Below are 18,461 nucleotides of genomic sequence, written 5' to 3' on the forward strand. Positions count from 1 at the left end.
AGAATAATGCCTCTGAAGCTTACAACAAATTCCTGGTCTTGTTCTGTGACCATTACAATAAATGTTTTCCATATAGAAAAGCAAAACTAAAGAATAAAATAAGAAAGCCGTGGATAGCACCCGATCATTTGAAGATGGTTAAGGAGAAACAAAAACTGTTCCAAGACTTCTTGCGTACCAGGGAAACGACAGCACTAACAAACTTCAAGAAGTATCGAAATAAATTGACTGCAGAGTTAAGAAAAGCAAAGTTTGCTTACTATAATAACATCCTATCTGATGCGTCAAGAAATGGTCCTCAGAAAGTGTGGAAGGTCATTAACGAAATTATTCAAAGACAACATCGCAAGTGCAGCACTCTTGAAATGTCAAAAGATGGCAAATGTATTTCGGGTGTCGATTTAGCCGAAGATTTCAATGCCCATTTTGTAAACACGATGAGACCAACCTGCGACGAAACAGGGTCAACGACTAGGTACAAACTAAATCCAACCGTATTCCTCGAGCCAACGAACGAAACGGAAATTTGTAGCACGTTCCTTAATCTGAAAAATACCAGCTCAACTGATGTCGACGTTATTCAGATCAAGCCTGTCAAGTTCGTAATTAACGTTACCTCGCCTCACCTAGTATATATTTTCAACCTGGTCCTCACAACTGGATGCTTCCCAAATCGCATGAAAGAAGCAAAAGTATTGGTCATCTTTAAAGGCGGTAAAGAAAATGACCTTACGAACTACAGGCCGGTGTCTATACTGCCAGTATTTTCAAAGGGCTTAGAAAAAATCTTGTTGGTACGCATAGAAACATTCTTCACTAAACATAATATACTACGAGAGCATCAGCGTGGTTTCCGTCGAGGAAAATCGACTGAAACAGCACTGTTAACGGTGAAAGAACTTATCAAAAACATTGAATGCAAAATGCTTACTTTGGGTATTTTTGTGGATTTTAGCAAGGCCTTTGATTTTCTGAACCACAAGCTTTTGTTGAAAAAGCTGAGTGCTTACGGTATCCGCGGTGCATCGCATGTGTTGTTTTAATCGTACTTTAGTGATCGAAAGCAGTGTGTGAGTATTGGGGACCACTCCTCATCTTTTAAGAGTATTTCTTCTGGTGTGCCACAAGGCAGTCTACTGGGGCCACTGCTTTTCAATGTATATGTACAACGATATTGTTCAACCGAATTCTGATGCCTGTTATGTTCTTTATGCCGATGATACCAGCATGTTTGTTTCTGGATGATATACAGGAAGTAGCTGCAAAACAGGAAACTGAGATGTCTAAGATAATCAACTGGTCCAACGCCAATGATCTTAAGATCAACGCAAATAAATCTAAAGCCATAATTTTTAAACCAAGAAACAAACAGGCTGCAATAGATCGTCCTTTAACGCACGGTACAGCTACTATTGAAGTTGTTAACCAACATAACATTTTAGGAGTGACATTTTCGACTGACCTGACATGTTCGTACCACATTGATTGTTTGAGCAAATCACTGTCATCAGCTGTGGGAACGCTTGCAAGATGTCGTTATTATCTGCCTGAAAAAATAAAAGTTCACATTTACCACGCATTATTCACATCACATTTAAACTATTGTTCGCTTGTTTGGGGAACAACAACGATCGGCAACATTAACGCAATTTTTCTTTTACAGAAAAAAGCTCTTCGTAATATTGTAATGTATCGTATTACCATCCGACAGAAGCACGGTTTCTCAAGTATCATATAATAAAAGCACAATATTACCTACAATATCGCTTAATTAATACTTTCTGTTTTGCAAACAATGATCCTCAAACGTTTTTAAAGAGCTCCGCAAGTTTAAGCAAACAAAAAAGCGTCGACCGCACCCGCAGCTGTGACAAGTGGTTTGTTCCGCACCGGCGTACCGAATTTCTCTGTCAATCCTTACAATACCAACTTCCACTTCTTCTCAATGGCTATGATAAGAGGGCAATATATTTCAAGACTTTCAATAAAAAAACATTGCGACATTATTTTGTAACCATATGAACTACTTATGCTTCAATAACCATGCGCACTTTGTGATTAGAGCTGTACTGACATGTTAGAATTCTGTAGGGCTTTATAAGTTTCATTGTGAATTGAGGCATAACGCAAATTTCTTATACTTTCCGTGAATAACTACTGTTTTGTTAAGTACTGTACTTTTAATTTTTGTTAGATTTTGTTTGAACGGATGTTGAATTGATGTGAGTCTACACTGTAATTTACTGTGGGACAACTGCTGCCATGTATGGGCCCTCAGGCACTCTTCAAGCTGCTCTAGAGCAGCTATTTTCGCCTGAGGGCCTTCAACCTCGAGTTGAAAATAAATTGAATTGAATTGAAAATCCAGCGAATCATTCTTGCCGACAGAACTTAGGGCACTCGCTTGTATGGGTTAAACAAGCCGAGTAGCGGCTTGTGATCATTAATCACCGTAAGGTGCCCCGCCGAATAGCACAGCCAATCCCTCTTTATCAATTTGGGCATAGTTCCACTCATTACAGCCAAGAGTTCGTGAAGCACAGCAATAGGCTGCTCTTTTCCATTATCTGCACGATGGGCTAGTACTGCCCCCCCCCCCCCCCCCCCCCCACAACAGGAGATACGTCACAACAGAAAACCAAAGGACGCTTGCTATCATCCGGAGCTAGTACAGAGTCTGAGCGTAGCAATCGTTTTAGGTTGTCAGAGGCACATTGGTACTCACCTGTTCACTCCCATTCATGGTCACGATCGAGGAGCTTGTACAGTGGCTCGACTGCTTCAGTCCTTCCCTTGAGGAAACTGCTGTAAAAATTGAGCAAGATCAAGAAGGCTTGCAGCTCTCGTGCACTTGGGCGCCGGCGCTTGCTGGATGGCATCAGTCTTGCTTTTCCTGGGGTGTACGCCTTTGTCATCCATCTTGTGACCCAAAAATTCAATGCTTGTTCGTTTCAATTCTTCCCACTTTTCATTTACTCTTAACTACCTTCTGAAGATTCTCTCGCATGGTCTCCAATCGCTCGGAGTGTTCCTCGGCAGTACTTGTCGATATTAGGTTGTCATCAAGATAAGCTTTCACGCCAGAAATGCCTGCTAAGGGTGTGCCGATGACGCTTTGAAACACCCACGGAGCCACTGAAATTCCTACCGGTAGACGCTTGACCTTGAACAGTTATTTTATCGTGTTAACTGTGAGCACCTCAGCCGACTAGTCGTCTAGCGTAAGCTGTTTATAAGCCTGGGCTGGATCTAGCTTAGTAAACCACTTGCGTGAATCCAAAGCAATCAAGATTTCCATTGTAGTGGGCAATGTGTACCTGCTATTTTTTAGAGCAGTGTTTACTGTGCTGCGATAGTCGCCGCAAAAACGCAAAGTGCTGTGTGTTTTCTTACTACCAGTGGCGTTGCCCAGTTTGATCATTCGACGGGTTCCCAAACGCCTTGTCACACCAAGCGATCAATTTCTTCGGCCACGGCATCCTTGTGTGCCAGTGGCACTGGCCGACGTTTGAGAAACACCGGCTGGGTGTCGCCTTTCAACTGGATATAAACTGGGGGTCCGTTTAAGTCAGGAAGGTCCCTGCAAAACACCTCACAAAATCTTGAAGGCACGTCTTCCACTTTCATTTCGATTTCTCGCAAGCCAATGCCTAGTGGAGTAGACCAGTTTCGTCCCATTGGGCTCTTGCCTTGCTTCTTTACTACCAGCAAAGGCAGCTTTGCCTTCCGGCCGTTGAATTACACAAAGACTATTGCACGCCCCAAAACAGGCAACGCCTGTTCCGAAATCTTTCCGGAACCTTTCAGCGGAATTTTACGCCAGTTTCCCTCGATGGCTCGAAATGTGTCTTCACTTACAATTGAGCACGACACTCTGGAATCAACCTCCATCGGGAGTTCATGCCCTTCAATTACGACTTGAACAATGAAATTCTGGTACTGTTTATTCACTTCGCAGAGTGAAAATAATACACTCATTTCGTAAACGCCCTTGCTCTTATTTGCCCTTTGACGTATGGTCTTCCGAACCTCTCTATTTTAGTCTTTTGAACGACAAGCCTTCGCTATGTGACCAACATTTTTGCATCTGAAGCATGCCGCTTTCCTGAAACAGCATAAATGAGGAGCGTGCTTACCGTTGCACCGGTAGAAGTTCCAGCTCTCTCTCGTGAAGTCTTGCTTCGGGCGGAGTTACTTGTATCACACCCTTGGCTGCCCGCTGTCTCGCCTCGGCTTTGCTTCCGTATGTCTTGCTGTTGCTTGGCTGTTGCTTCTGCTGTCGCGGCCAAGTCGTACGCAATCATAAGTGTGAGATCGCTTTCTGCGAGTAGTCGCTGATGAACTCCTTCGTTTTGGAGACCACATACGAAACGATCCCGCATCATGATGTCTAGTGGGAGTTGCCTTTCGCTGAACCCGAAGTCTTCGGCTAGCTGCAGCAGCTCCGTGACGTAGTCCGCAGCTGATTTCTCGGCAGCCTGGATTCTTCTGTAGAACAAAAACTTGCGTACAGCTCTGAAGGCCTTGGATGCAGGTGCTTGTGAACCGCTGTCTTATGTTCGCTGTAAGTTGCTGTTGTCGGTCTTGCTAGCTTCACCAAAGTTACGATGAGCCCGTGCGCTTCTTCGCCGCAACAACTGAGCAGGACTGCCCTTTTCTGCTCTTGCTTCGTTATCTGGTTCGCATCGCAAAACATTTCCAGGTGTTCGCCGTATTCGTCCTATGACGCGTTCGTGCTCAAGACGGTACTCGCCGAACCTGCCGACAGCCATCGCCAGCCGTCGCCGTCGCCGCCTCGTCGCCAGCTGTTGTCTCTCATTGACATGCCAGGGTGGAAGTGAATAATCTTCATTGTTGCACAGATGCTTTTAAAGCATGAAAGACAAGTGATGCGCCCACTGTTACTTGCGTGGCTGATAAGTGATGGCGCAGGAAATGCAGTGTCATGACGATGCGATAAAGATACACCACACCTATCTTTTCCTCTTCCCCCTAACTTCGGCCTCCTCTCACCTGGGTCAGTCAACAATTGCAAGAGCACTGTGGAATCTACAGTGCAAAAATGCGAACGTCTAGCCTTGCTGGGGCACACGGTGCATTACGTTTACTCTCAATATCACTATCGACTAAATGAGCCGTCATTATCGTTGCTAATGTCATCATTGTCATAATCACTTATTGCAGCTTCAGCCATTGCTACTGGTTGGTTGGTTTGTGGGGTTTAACGTCCCAAAGCGACTCAGGCTATGAGGGACGCCGTAGTGGAGGACTCCGCAAATTTCGACCACCTGGGGTTCTTTAACGTGCACTGATATCGCACAGCACACGGACTCCACTCCGTTTCGCCTCCATCGAAACGCAGCCGCCGAGGCCGGGATTCGATCCCGCTTCCTTGGACACAGTAGTCGAGCGCCGTAACCACTGCGCCACCGCAGCGGGGCATTGCTGCTGACATCCTCAAAGTACACATGGAGAATTATGATGGGCATTTCAGGATCCCGCGCGTGGCGCTGTTACTTAAAGCGCGCAGCTCTGGATCAAAGAGATGGAGGTTCGATTCCCGGTAGGGAAGGTATTCATTTATTAATATAAACTATATTCCTAATGATAAACAACAAGAAAAAAAGGGAAAGGTTGATGTCATTTGATTCAGAGCTATAATGGGACAAGACGCCAGACGCCGCGAGTGTGAGCCTATAACGACTTTCCCCTTAATAAAATTGAGTTGGGTGGGTTGTGGGGTTTAACGCCCCAAAGCGACTCAGGCTAAGAGAGACGCCGTAGCGGTGGTGGTCGTGGTGAACTCTTTTATTGCGCCCAAAAACAGGGGACCAGTCAAAGGACCGGTTGCGCTGACTTAGAGGAGGTCGGCGGGGATCCTTAGGAATGCCGCGGCCTCCACCGCGCGCTGGATAAGCCAGCGTTGGTCTGCCGGCTCGGAAGTACACAGGAGAGACTCCCACGTCTCTGGGGTGTTTGTGTTGTCTGTGTTGTAATGTGTACAAGTCCACACCAGGTGTATGAGTGTGGCCGGAGTTGAGCAGTGTTTACACATGGGGGCTATCTGATCCGGAAAGAACCTGCTGTATAAGAGGGGGTGTGGGAAACTGACAGTTTGTAATGTGCGCCATTGGACGGCCTCGCGTCTTGTTAGATCTCGGTGTGCGGGAGGATATGTGCACCTTTGGAGTCGGTAGTGCTGGAGCATGTCCGTGTAAGTGGTGAGTAGAGAAGCGCGTGAAATATTAGTGTCGGCGGAAGCAGGGTGGCTGATCATGCTCTCGGCTCGGCAGCTGAGATCTCGAGCGAGAGTGTGTGCCTGGGTGTTTCCGCTGAGCGACTCGTGTGCTGGAGCCCAAAGAAGTAAGCAAGATGTGGAAGAGGGTGCTGTAGAACTTGAAATGTGTAACGCCTGGCAAGAGATACGGCCAGCATCGCAATTGCGAATAGCCTGTTGAGAGTCATTGATGACGACTTTGGTATTAGGGTCGGCTAGCGCTAGCGCAATGACAACCTCCTCAGCTGCGGTGACTGCTTCTGCATTGCGAATGCTGCAGACTGTGTACCAGCTGCGGTGAGGGACGAGAGGTACCGCCACCATCGCTGGCCTCGATGGATGGTAAGAGGCGTCCGTATACGGGACGTCCGGACGTCCGCTGAAGCGTTTCTCGAATTGACGAGCCCGGTCGGCCCGTCTTTCGGCGTGGTGTTCCGGATGCATCTGTTTGGGAATGGGTGGAATGCGGAAACTTAGGCGATATTCCGGTGTAAGTTCAGCGTAACTTGGGGCCGATCTCGACGGGGTGATCCAAACTTGGTGCAGTACCGCTCGGCCAGCGTGCGTGAGTGAGAGCCGCTTATACTAGGCGGTGAGGGTTGCCTCGATCAATTCGCTCACGGTATTGGAGATTCCAAGAACCATGAGCTTTACCGCTCGGCCAGCGTGCGTGAGTGAGAGCCGCTCATTCTAGGCGGTGAGGGTTGCCTCGATCAATTCGCTCACGGTATTGGAGATTCCGAGAACCATGAGCTTATGGGTAGCTGTGGACATAGGAAGACCTAGGGCCGTCTTGTATGCTTTTAGAAGTGATGCCTCCCAACCGATCCGCACAAAAACTCAAAGCAACGTCCGACACCGACTCACCCGCGGAGGGTTGGCAGGCGCGTGTGCCAAAGTTGAGGAAAGCTGCAACCTAAGTCAAACTCACATCAAGGCTTTAGAAGCACACGCCGTAGCGGAGGACTCCGGACATTTCGACCACCTGGGGTTCTTTAACGTGCACTGACATCGCACAGCACACGGGTGCCTTGCATTCCGCCTCCATTGAGTGCGCAAGTGCAGAGATGCTTATCTGCTGCGACCCTGTGTGTATGTCACCTAAGTCAACATGTGTCCTATATTGCTGTGTTTCCGCCTTGTTTCATAATAAGTGCATCTTATGCAGAATGTTTGAAGTCATAAAATGAAAATTTGACTCCGCCCTTTCTGTTGGATTGTGCGAAGCTCTTGTAGTGGTGTTTATGGCTAACCACATGGAGATCAATGAGCACGACGCTGTGTGTCCCTCTTTTCTACTGTGGTTGTCTGTTTTTGAGTTGTTCTTCAGAAGCGCTTGGGGGCATTGATCAGGCTGTCGCTATTGTTCCCGAAATGCGTCCCCCAGAGTCAGCCACTTACAGCGGAAAACGAATTTCCTAAACTTTGTATTTCACTTAATTAGACGCTAGAAATCGAGTCCTTCGAGTTAGCTGTGGTGGACCCGCAATGATTGGAACAGACTGAAGTGTGGGCTGACTATTGCGCATTACAGCAGTGGAGGGAAAGCGAGAGCCCATAGCTGGCATCATCTTTGAAACTTGAAGGATGTGAAATAACTGAAGCAGGGAACTGAAAGTTACGCCTAAAAAAGTTATCAATGCTGTTTGCTTGCAACAACATTCTTAGGTTAAGTTGGTATTACACTGTCGTAAATGAGCCGCATTTTATGTCCTGCGCTAATGTCGTCGTTGATCAATTGGCTATCAAGAGTTTATAATTAGAGCATTCACTTTAATTTATTTGGTGTTAGAGTACATTTGTTCTTGCTCCTATGCTCTCTTTTCAAGGTGGCATGTACAAAATGTTTATGCAGCCGTACAGAAACGAGGATGGAATATGACGCCCACATCTGCGTAAACCATTACGTGGCACTATTGACCACCTTGTCGGAGTTTTCAGTGAATGACTGCAAAAATGCAAATGTATGTCCTTTTTACATGCCTAAATATACTTATCCTATTTAAATACTTTAGATTCATACCGCAGTCACATATTGGTTTGGTTTGTGGTGTTTAACGTCCCAAAGCGACTTAGGCTGTGAGAGACGCCGTAGTGGAGGCCTCCAGAAATTTCGATCGCCTGGGGTTTTTTAACATGCACTGCCATCGCACAGCACACGGGCGCCTTGCTTTAGTAAAAGGTGAAACGCCGACATAAGAATGCAAATTTTAAAATATCGAGCACAAGTAGCACAGTTTATGATTTCCTGCCAACTACGACACTGCTTTTAGTTTTCGTGTGTCCTGATGTGAATGAGCTAGGTAATCTTCCCGGCGGGCCTTCAGTATCCCCTAGACTTGAAGTAGTGGTCGTTGAGGGTGAAGCACAGGTGGGCCGCGTGTACGCCGCCCGTGAGTGCAGCCACCGTCTGCGAAGGTAGAAAGCGCCTTACAGGTTTCCACAATTTATGTGTTTGAAGATTATATCTCTGGCGCAAAAAATGCAAGCGCGAAAAAGCACAGTATAAGTCACATATTTTCAGGGAACATATGACCCGCGCCGTAAGAAAACGAAGGAAGGGGAGTAGATAGAGAGAAAGAGGAGCCGTAGTAAAGGCCTATGAAGTAATTTCGACCACCTGGGGTTCTTTAACCTGCCCTGACATCGAACAATTGCGTTCCGTACATTTTGCTTTTCGAATTTACAAACGTTTCGCTATCGTGGTAGCTTTCTTTCTCTGACAGCGATTTGATGAATTCAATCAACTAGCGGGAAGCCAGACTTTTCTCTGTAATACAAAGGAATCCCAAGAAATCAGTGGAAATAATGTTCCAAACATTAGGCACATCGTCCATTCAACTTCCTGTATTGAAGCACTAAGAACAACACATGCATTCTTTTTAAATAAATCGAATCCAATGGCAGATATTGCAATACCGTGTGAACGTTGTTCAGATGATAACAGGCTTTCATGGGCATGAAATTTGCACTTTGCAAAATTGGTTTGTGAAAGGCACTGTGATCACAGTTCTTAATTATTGTTATGTAGTAAAAGGTGAATTTTCATTTTCGGTACATATGTTCTCATTTGCTCTAAAAAAATAGATTTAGTGATTGAAAGTTTATGATAACTTAAATGCATTCCCCGGATCAGCATTCAAAGTCTTAACCTGAGTAACAAATAACCTCGTCTCTAAGAACCGACGTGATGATGATGATGATGATAATAATAATAATAATAATAATAATATAATATTAATCGTTTCCGATTCCTTGGATTCCTAGTTAATATGCCTTAAGTCTTTCTCTTAAAGCAATGGCACCAATCAATACTTAAAGCATTAAATGTCACCAAAATACCCTAATATGAAATCGATATAGTTGATTGTAGAGATTGTACGAACTAGAAGAAAAAAAAACGGAGAGAGAGAGAGACAAAATTCATTAAAATAAATAAACCATAGAGAAAAATGCAGAAGAAATTCCTGTTAGATCCTTACATACTTTACATTTACATCGTGCTAAATGATCAGAGTGCATATTATATTTTCTTCAAAGCAGAGGGACAACGCCCATCTCGCTTGTATTTAGGAAACCGCGTCAAGCGAATCTTCAGGGGTGTGGAACCTTAATACTCACACCCGCGAGCTTATTCGCGTTGTTTCCAAGCATGTAGATTCCGCTTCCGAGGATTAGGATCGTGGCTGTGGCCTGGAACAGCAGGAACTAGAAGACGTGAAAAAAATGTTTTAATTATAAAACGCATTAGAGAAGATTATTTATCCGAAATAAGTTTAATATTTCGAAATGCTTCTATGGCAAGCAATACAACAAAGCACATTGTGAAAAGAATCCTAATTTTCAGAAGAATGGCACTTTGTATCAAGTCAATGAAATATTTGACGAAATGTTTAGGTCTACGTTTGGAGAATGATGATTCATTTTTCGTATTAAATCCTCACATCCTCCCGGAATCTAGGCGAAATCTTTTGTTGTGGACAATATTTGCTATCCATGCAGTGTCACACGTTTGAAGCTAAGCTGGTGAGAGAGTTACGAGAAGAGTGAGAGCTAAAACACACACTGAAAAGAAAGATGTAATACAAGCCTGAGGGCTTGAGGAGTTGAACACGACTTCGTTATAGACCTCTCCAGTTTGCATAATGCGTAGCCCAATTCTACATTCATTAATGTGAAAGCATTTCTTCCTTCGTGATTTGTGTTACCAGAAAACCTTCACACTGACACCGGTATAGGCTATGTATTGTTTTGATCGCATGGCCCATGTCACGTTCACTAATCGGTGCTGCACTCAACATGTTTGAGATGTAGTCGATGAGCAAGAAGCATCCCCTTATATCTTGTGGGCGATTCCTCTGCCCGAGGGATGCGCACGACAAATACACAGTGGGCCGTATAACAAACATCTTTAATCTCACAGGGGGTCGTCCAAGGCTGTGTCTGGTCTTCGTCCGGGAGGGCAGGCAGCGAACAGCCCGCGCGTCCAGGAGCAAAGAGCCAGGGCGAAGCGCAGGAATGAAGAGGGCGAGACGGCGGCGCGCGCCTTCCTTTATAGCCCCCTCGCGCGGTACCGGTTATCCCAAAACGAGCGGGGAGAGGGAAACAGGCAGCGCGCAGTCCTTGTGTGCGTGTGTGGGCCTCTCGTGCTCTGTGTTGGTGTTACCTGCTCTGCTGCCTTCTTCCAAGAGCTGCTAACTCAGGCCTCTCCTTTCATATGAAAGGCTGATGTCACAATAAGCCTGCCAGGACCATCGAATTCACTTACCCTTATAGGCCACGCGGACACGTTCATACGTGTTGGTTAAAGCGGGCTTTTTATGTAGGCTGGTAGCCCAGCTATCTCGTCATAACCTTAGAGGCAGAGCTTAAGAGTCCCCATAATTTTTGCTGACCCTGAGCGGGAAAGAGAATCCGGAACAGGATGTAGCCGCAAATTATTCATGCGGTGGGAAGAACATACTACTGCCCCCAAAATAAAATGGAGCACACGAACAAAGAAAATTTTGTTTCGCGGTGCGCCCTTGAAGCGGACGCAGATGTGTATAGTTTCGATGCTTGTGGGACATCCGGACGTTTGCCTCATTAACAGCCCGGATGAAGAGAGAACATTTTGCACAGGTCCGTACTCTGTTTTATTTTGAGGGCACTAGTATGTCTTTCGCAATAATTGCACCGCCACTCACGTAGAAGGTGGCGTGCAGCAGGAAGTAGGTGTTGTCCGAGAGCGCTGCCGAGAGCAGCATCTGGGCGCAGTGCAGGCTGCTCTGTAACGACTCGCACTGGGCGAGCCACAGCGGCCATGGCTCCGGCGATGACACCCGAAGCGACCACGGGCTGTACAGCAGAGACAGCAACGCCATGCTTCCCGCCTGGCAAAAACATCGCACATAAAGCATGTTAAGCAATGTCTCAAGGCTTAAGAAAACAGTATTAAAAATCTGACAGAGAGCTTTTACGATATATAAAGTTTAGCACAATAGCTACTTTATATTGCAATCCGAAAATTAAGTATAAAAGCTAAACAGTTTGGAGAAATATTTTATAAATCTTTTTCCAAAGAAGAGTAGTAAAAACAAAACATGATATGCAATGTGAATGCGGACCAATAATAAAACAATTTAGAATGTCAACACTGCTGCTTGAAATGTCAGCTATAACAACGAAAAAGTTACAACTATGTCCCAATTTGATTATGGCATCATTCAAAGCAGTTCTCAAATTCACCCAATGTGGCGCCCAATAAGTCTCTCTTTTTAGGTTGTTGAAACTCTGAAGAACGACATGCAAAAACAATAGCGTTCAAAAGATGCACTTAAAATAACGAGGCTCACCTGTGAGCACCCTTCGAAGTACCTGCTAATTTAGCGAAGACTGGCTGCACGAATCAAACTTGGATCAGGCTGCACCACCACTAAGACCCTTTGCTGTCACATCCAGAACTTTTGGTCAACATCCAGCGACTATTTCAACTTACGCGCTTTCCGTTTCACACCCGGGAGAGAGCAAGACGCCATGTTTGCTCATAAGGCTGTGTAAGCAAACCCAAAGTGTGCCTCTGATAAAGTGCCTCGCTGCATAAGTGCAAAAGAAACGACAAAACGGAAATAAAAACTAATTTTTCAGCTACTCGATGACACCACGTGTCCATTTTGGTCGCCTTCATCCCTTTTTCCAACCCACGAACTCAACCAAAGTGTGTGCCGGATGTCTGTAGCCGTATTGAAGAAAACGTTTATTTGATGGCCAACTTGTGCAGCGCTTATAAATCACTTTTTTATTGACGTTAGTAAACCCGCATCAGATCAATCTATCTTAAATGCCTCGATTCGTGACCCCATTACTCTTTACGTAAATCTATTACGTTGCTACACAGGTGACACCACAAGAAGTAGCTCTTTATATTTGTACAAAATAAAAAAAACTATGCTTCGGTGGGCCATTACTAAATCAAAACTATGCTTTTGAAGTAAGTATCGGTATCAGTATTCAACCTTCTAGCTTGTATTATAAATCTGCCATTCACTACTGCTTTCTTTCAGGAAGAAAGAGAAATGAAGTCACAAAGTATCGACCTATCTCCGCATTACTTGTGTTCTCGAATCATTCGAAAGAGCCATCGTTAGCATATTGGAAAGTTTATATTGGTAGTGACTCGTCCCAGTATATTTTTATAAAAGATAAAGTGACCAAGCATGTTTACTCTGTGTTAAATAGAAAATTATTGACAATACCGGCTCCCAAGGATACACATTTGGTCTATATTTGGACTTCCAAACCTTTTGATTCGTGCTGCATGAAATCGTCTCGAGAAAACATGAGGGGTATGAAATACAAGGAACTCTCCTTAATCTGGTGAATGCTCATTTAGCAACAAACTGCAGTTTGTTAAATGCAATAATTGTGTGTCCAATAGTTTGAGCGTTACCCAAGGTTTGCCACTTCTGCAAATGATAATTCAATAGAATTGCATACTTGAATGCTGGCGAAAAAATTTAGCTGAAACTTTATCAATACATCTTTATTATTTTTAAACATGTTATTGTCCCAATCCATTACGCCCTTTCTATAAGGTATGCTAAAAACATATACGCAAGGTAAAGCCTCAGAGATTTGTTGGTATCTGCTTCAGTGACAACCCTTTCCGGTAAACACATATTTGAAAACTTGTCGTGGATCAAAGCAAAACCGTTGGCTCTCTCTGCAGGATCAGTGACCTCTTTACCGGTTTGTGTTTTTAAATATTTACGTAATGCACTCTATATTTGTAAGTTATCATATTGTGCACTGCGTGGGGCATCACAACTTCAAGTTGTTATAACAAGCTATTGATTCGGCAAAAAGGCACTCCGAGCTATTAGGGTTGTCAAGACAGACCGGCAGACTTACCAATGTCACTGTATGCCAAAGGCATAATCTGCTTAAAGTAAACCGAGTCTACATATGCTGCTTGTCACACCTTATAATAGCAATAGGCTGCTTCCATTCACTCTTAATCGGCATCATAGCAAATACGTCCTCTGCTAAAATGGCGAGAATTGGGCCTAGTTGGTTATTCATATTGGTTTCACCGCGCTAACACATTGAACGACAGAAAAGACAAACACCACGGAGCGCGAACTAACAACTGGTTTTAATGGATGAAACGGAAGTCATTTTATACACAAAACGTGGTCGTCAACAAACAAACATAAGCAACGAGGAAACATGAGGAAACAATTATCGCAGATAACAAAGTCATACAGCTAGACACACTCATCGCGATAATCTAAGCAAATCAACTTCTTTCGCAGACAACGACAGTGATACGTTGCTGATACACATATCGGCCCCGACGGATTTTATTTCAAATGCTTCTGTGATCTCTCTTTCGGTTTTATTAACAGAATGCGAAATAACAGCGGTTTTTTCAAATTGAGGCTTACATTTGCAGTGCTGGCAATGCGTAGCCAGCTTCCCTGGATGCACGATTGATTTGCAATTGTTAGCATGCTCATTTAGCCTTTTGTTTATGCACCGACCCGTTTGGCCGACATACTTCAATCCGCATGAGAGGGGGATGGAATAAACCACGCCTGTATCGCATTCGACGTGTTTCCTCTCATGGTTGGTGGTGCAACGTAGTTTGGGTGTTTCATCGAGTCTGTTTATTTTTGCGCACAACCCCGATAGCTTTTTGGGTGCCGTGAACACCCCAGTAACTTCGTGCCTGCCTGCAATCTTTTTTAGACCGTGCGATACTCCGTGTACATACGGGATGACAATCGGACGCGTGATCTTCTTGGAACCTTCAGGGTCATTTTTTTCCTTATTTTTTGCGGTCAATGTTTTTAGGATTTTTTCTGAAATCGAGGCCAGGAGAATATCAGGGTACCCGCTATCTTTTAACCTGGCAACCTGTTGGATAACTCCTTGCTCTACCTTATGCACGCATGACTTCCTGATGCTCTGAATTATACATGTATTAGCGATGGACCGTTTGATTAATTTTGAGTGTCCGGAATCATACCTTAAAATCGCCTTTTCTCCTTTTGTCTTGTAAAGCCAACACGTGTGCTCTAGGCCCTTGTGAATTTCGAGGTCCAGAAACCTAATCACCGATTGTTCCGGCAGTTCAAAGGAGAATTTTAGTCCCTTGAACGCCGTTTCAAACAAATTAATAACCAAGTTGGGGTTTACAGTACTGCTTGCATCACCAGGAGAACACACCAAAAAATCATCAACATAACGAAAACATGCAAGCACTCCGAGGGATTCGAGCTGGTGCTTCAATGCCCTATTTCCTTTTGCCATGTACAGGTCAGACAAAATCGGCGCCAAGCAGGAGCCGATGCAGATCCCAGTGCGCTGCTCGAAAAGGTTCCCTTCGAATTCGACAAACAGAGATCCCAAGTACAACTGAAGCAAGTCTAAAAAAGCACGAACGCTAGTACCGCATTGATTCTGGAATTTTGTGGGTCCAAAGTACTCCACAGCCTCCTCGACGGCGGTCACGGCATCAGGTTTTGGGATGTTGTAGTACATGTCCTGAACATCGATGGAGAGGCAACTAACGTTGCGGCCTTCTTTTAGAAAGTCCACGACTTTTTCAGATCCCTTTATTCTGTACGGGTCATCTACTTCCAAAGTACAGAGATGCTGTTGCAGGTATCGTGTCACGCTCCTTTGCCAGGTTTCTTTGTCTTCCACAATCATCCGCAAGGGGTTACCATCTTTATGGGTCTTTACCCATAAAGATGGTAACCCCTTGCGGATGATTGAATTTGACTCAATTTGAAAAAACCGCTGTTATTTCGCATTCTGATAATAAAACAGAAAGAGAGATCACAGAAGCGCTTCAAATAAAATCCGTCGTGGCCGATATGTGTATCAGACACGTATAACTGTGGTTGTCTGCGAAAGAAGTTGATTTGCTTAGATTATCGCGATGAGTGTGTCTAGCTGTATGCCTTTGTTACCTGCGATGATTGTTTCCTCGTGTTTCCTCGTTGCTTATGTTTGTTTGATGACGACCACGTTTTGTGTATAAAATGACTTCCGTTTCATCCATTAAAACCAGTTGTTAGTTCGCGCTCCCTGGTGTTTGTCTTTTCTGCCGTTCAATGTGTTAGCGCGGTGAAACCAATACGTCCTCTGGCAACACAGAAACATGGTCCTTAAAACAAAGACAAATTACTAAAAACAAGCGTTTAATTACCAGATTCCAGGCTGCTCTCAATAACCTATCCAGAAACTTCATGTTTCATCTTTGTAAAAGAACCTAGGGTAGATGAGAGAAAGAAGATGGCTATAGGGCATGAAAGACCTCTGAACTAGGGTTGAGATGGTGCCTCAGCTCGAAAGTTGGAGAAGTCTCCTAGTCGGAACGTTGGTTCAGCTTGAGAAGTGAGTCACGCCGTCAACGCTTGTTGAGCACTCATTCATCTGAAAGAGAAAATTTAAAAGAGATTAAAAAAGCAATTACAAACTGGTCTAAATATTTAGCTGTTTTGATTTCTCTTTAGCTAATGAAAATTTTTATCATCCCATGTCGAATGTACGACTTGCTTTAGTGTTTTGTGCCATTTTTGTTGTTTCCTTTGAGTGCATAGTGTGCTCCATGTTTGTGCATCTAATTTCTCTGCTGTCATATAGCAGAGAAATTAGTGTAAATATATAGTGTTACACTATTAGTCATTTACACTATATAGTCATATAGTGTAAATGTGCCGTTTTCTATAGTCTGTTCAATTATGTTTTTTGCGTTGCTCACTGCTGCTGATTGTTTTAGGGAACTGTGACCTCATCAAGCCTAACCGAGTTTTGTCGCAGTTTCCTCGTTCATTCTAGAAAAAGGAATACATACAATAAATTGAAATATAAACCAGAGGAAATGTAAGCTGAGACTGGGGCTGAATCTAACGCCGATATTGTACGAAATGCGAATATCTGAACTGTAGTGATAATGGCCCCCATCGACACAGCGTTTTTTAAATTAGCTTCATCTCGAAGCAGAGGAACCAGTTGTGTGTCTGGGGCGTGCTGTATCCGAAGAGGGAGCGCTCCACTTCGGTGACAAAAGCAGACCCATTCTTCACGGCCAGCACTGAAATGAAGATTATATGAAATCAAGATGTGTAACTGGGTCTGCTCTTTGTTTTACCTGGCGGCACTTATGGCACTTATGGCTCTGAGCTCCTTCACCTGTGCAATAGAGCCTGATGAAAAGAGAGCTAGAGGCCGTCGTGTGGAATACAGGTACTTTTCGAGGAATACGCCAGAAGACTGCTCGCACCTGCACAGAGCATGATATGTATGTAACCTTTTCTTGGTTACATCTGCACTTGACGACTGGAGGGGCAGTAAGTCTTTTTCTTTGCTTGATTCCCAGTTTGACTTTGAAATATTATCGCATTTTTAACTCTAATAGAAACTTGTGCGACGCACCTGTCATCTTGAGGACGAAAACTGACGGTTTCCATAGCCTACTTCTCAAGCTTCAGTCACACCTTTCTTGAAAATCTCAGTAGGACTTTTTTCTGAAGCTCACTGTGCACGATCAACCCCAGCACCTTCATTGTGATTTGCGGTATCAAGAAATAGCAGAAAATGTTCTCTTATTTACCCATTTCAGATCCATTCCAGGCCAAATGCGAGGTGTTTTTAAATGTACTCAATACAGGGATCATGTTGGAGGCTGCTCGTTCAACTCCCATTGCCCGTCAGGCCGTTACAGTTCTGTTCACCAAGGCTACAGCACCTTCCTAGTTGCGCTGCAGACTGTCAGACAAGTTTCGAAAATTCTCGTGTCTCGTCGCTGTAGGTATTAGTCAAAGATAGCGTAAACCGAAACACTACAAACTTCGAACAGGTTTTTCTTACTACCTTCAATAGAAATATTGCAATGGCAGATGATTATTAGTCTTAGACACTTTCTAGCCTGGGTCACCCTAGCACCAAGGAATGCCGCCGCCGCTCAAGATGGCATTTGTCCACATCGCCTTGGCCTGCCCTCGACTCTGCATGTCGATCACCGAGGGCGCTACGCTCCAACAGAACAAATTTTTCTCTTTAACCATGTCCGTAAAATGCAAGGTGACGTTGGGAACGGCCGAAAACAAAGTATAATGTGCAGTGGTTGTTCATACTTCAGCAGAAGTGCTGCGGCATGTAAACGAGGCTTGCCAATTGATGGAGAGCAGTTCGTCGGTTGTCACTAGGCCGTGTGTCTTGTGTGCCCGTGGGTGCGCTTGAGTACATGAACGGCTGGGTCGCTTTTTTTGTATACTTACTATACACTGTAGCTTTCTATCTTTTCCAGCTATCTTTCCCGCTACTAAAGATTCAGACACAACTACCATCACATTTGGAAAAAACCTGATATTCCGTGGCCAGTGAGCGCGTGTCCACTGGCTGGTGAAAATTATATAATCCTCTAACCCGGCACTTGTGCTTCAACATTTTCTTTCTGGGTATCTAACTTGATATAACCTCACAAAAATGGCGTTGTCATCAGCGGAACATTCCGCGAGTATTACTGCCGATCGATTGCCTGTTCAAACACTAATATGCATTCCTGCAGTGGAATAATATAGGTGAACCACAGATTAGACCTGATTTTTTTTAGTTACGGGTCCCAGTAGCAGATCTTAAGGCAGCGGCTATAGAAGGCTAGTGTAGTTGTCATCTAGTTTGAAGGAAAACA

General features: G+C 44.4%; 1 protein-coding gene and 1 pseudogene across 2 annotated transcripts; both read right to left on the reverse strand.

Annotated features, from left to right (window-relative positions):
* Positions 1 to 2,724: 2,724 nt before the first annotated feature.
* LOC146209535 (uncharacterized) lies at positions 2,725 to 4,772 on the reverse strand (annotated as a pseudogene). The gene is made up of 2 exons (XR_014703451.1): positions 4,137 to 4,772; positions 2,725 to 2,805 (listed from the first exon to the last, which is right to left on the reverse strand). The product of XR_014703451.1 is annotated as an uncharacterized LOC146209535 (transcript).
* A 3,828-nt stretch (positions 4,773 to 8,600) lies between these two features.
* On the reverse strand, positions 8,601 to 17,210 carry LOC146209536 (uncharacterized). Its single transcript, XM_084580412.1, has 5 exons — positions 17,204 to 17,210; positions 16,760 to 16,862; positions 11,464 to 11,650; positions 9,899 to 9,985; positions 8,601 to 8,687 (listed from the first exon to the last, which is right to left on the reverse strand). Exons 1-5 carry the CDS (start codon positions 17,208 to 17,210, stop codon positions 8,601 to 8,603), a joined length of 471 nt encoding a protein of 156 aa, XP_084436538.1.
* Between the last annotated feature and the right edge of the window lie 1,251 nt (positions 17,211 to 18,461).

This window comes from Amblyomma maculatum, chromosome 1 (assembly GCF_055883805.1).
Source record: "Amblyomma maculatum isolate TAMU_Amacu chromosome 1, ASM5588380v1, whole genome shotgun sequence".
In the NCBI taxonomy this organism is placed as follows: Eukaryota; Metazoa; Arthropoda; class Arachnida; order Ixodida; family Ixodidae; genus Amblyomma; species Amblyomma maculatum.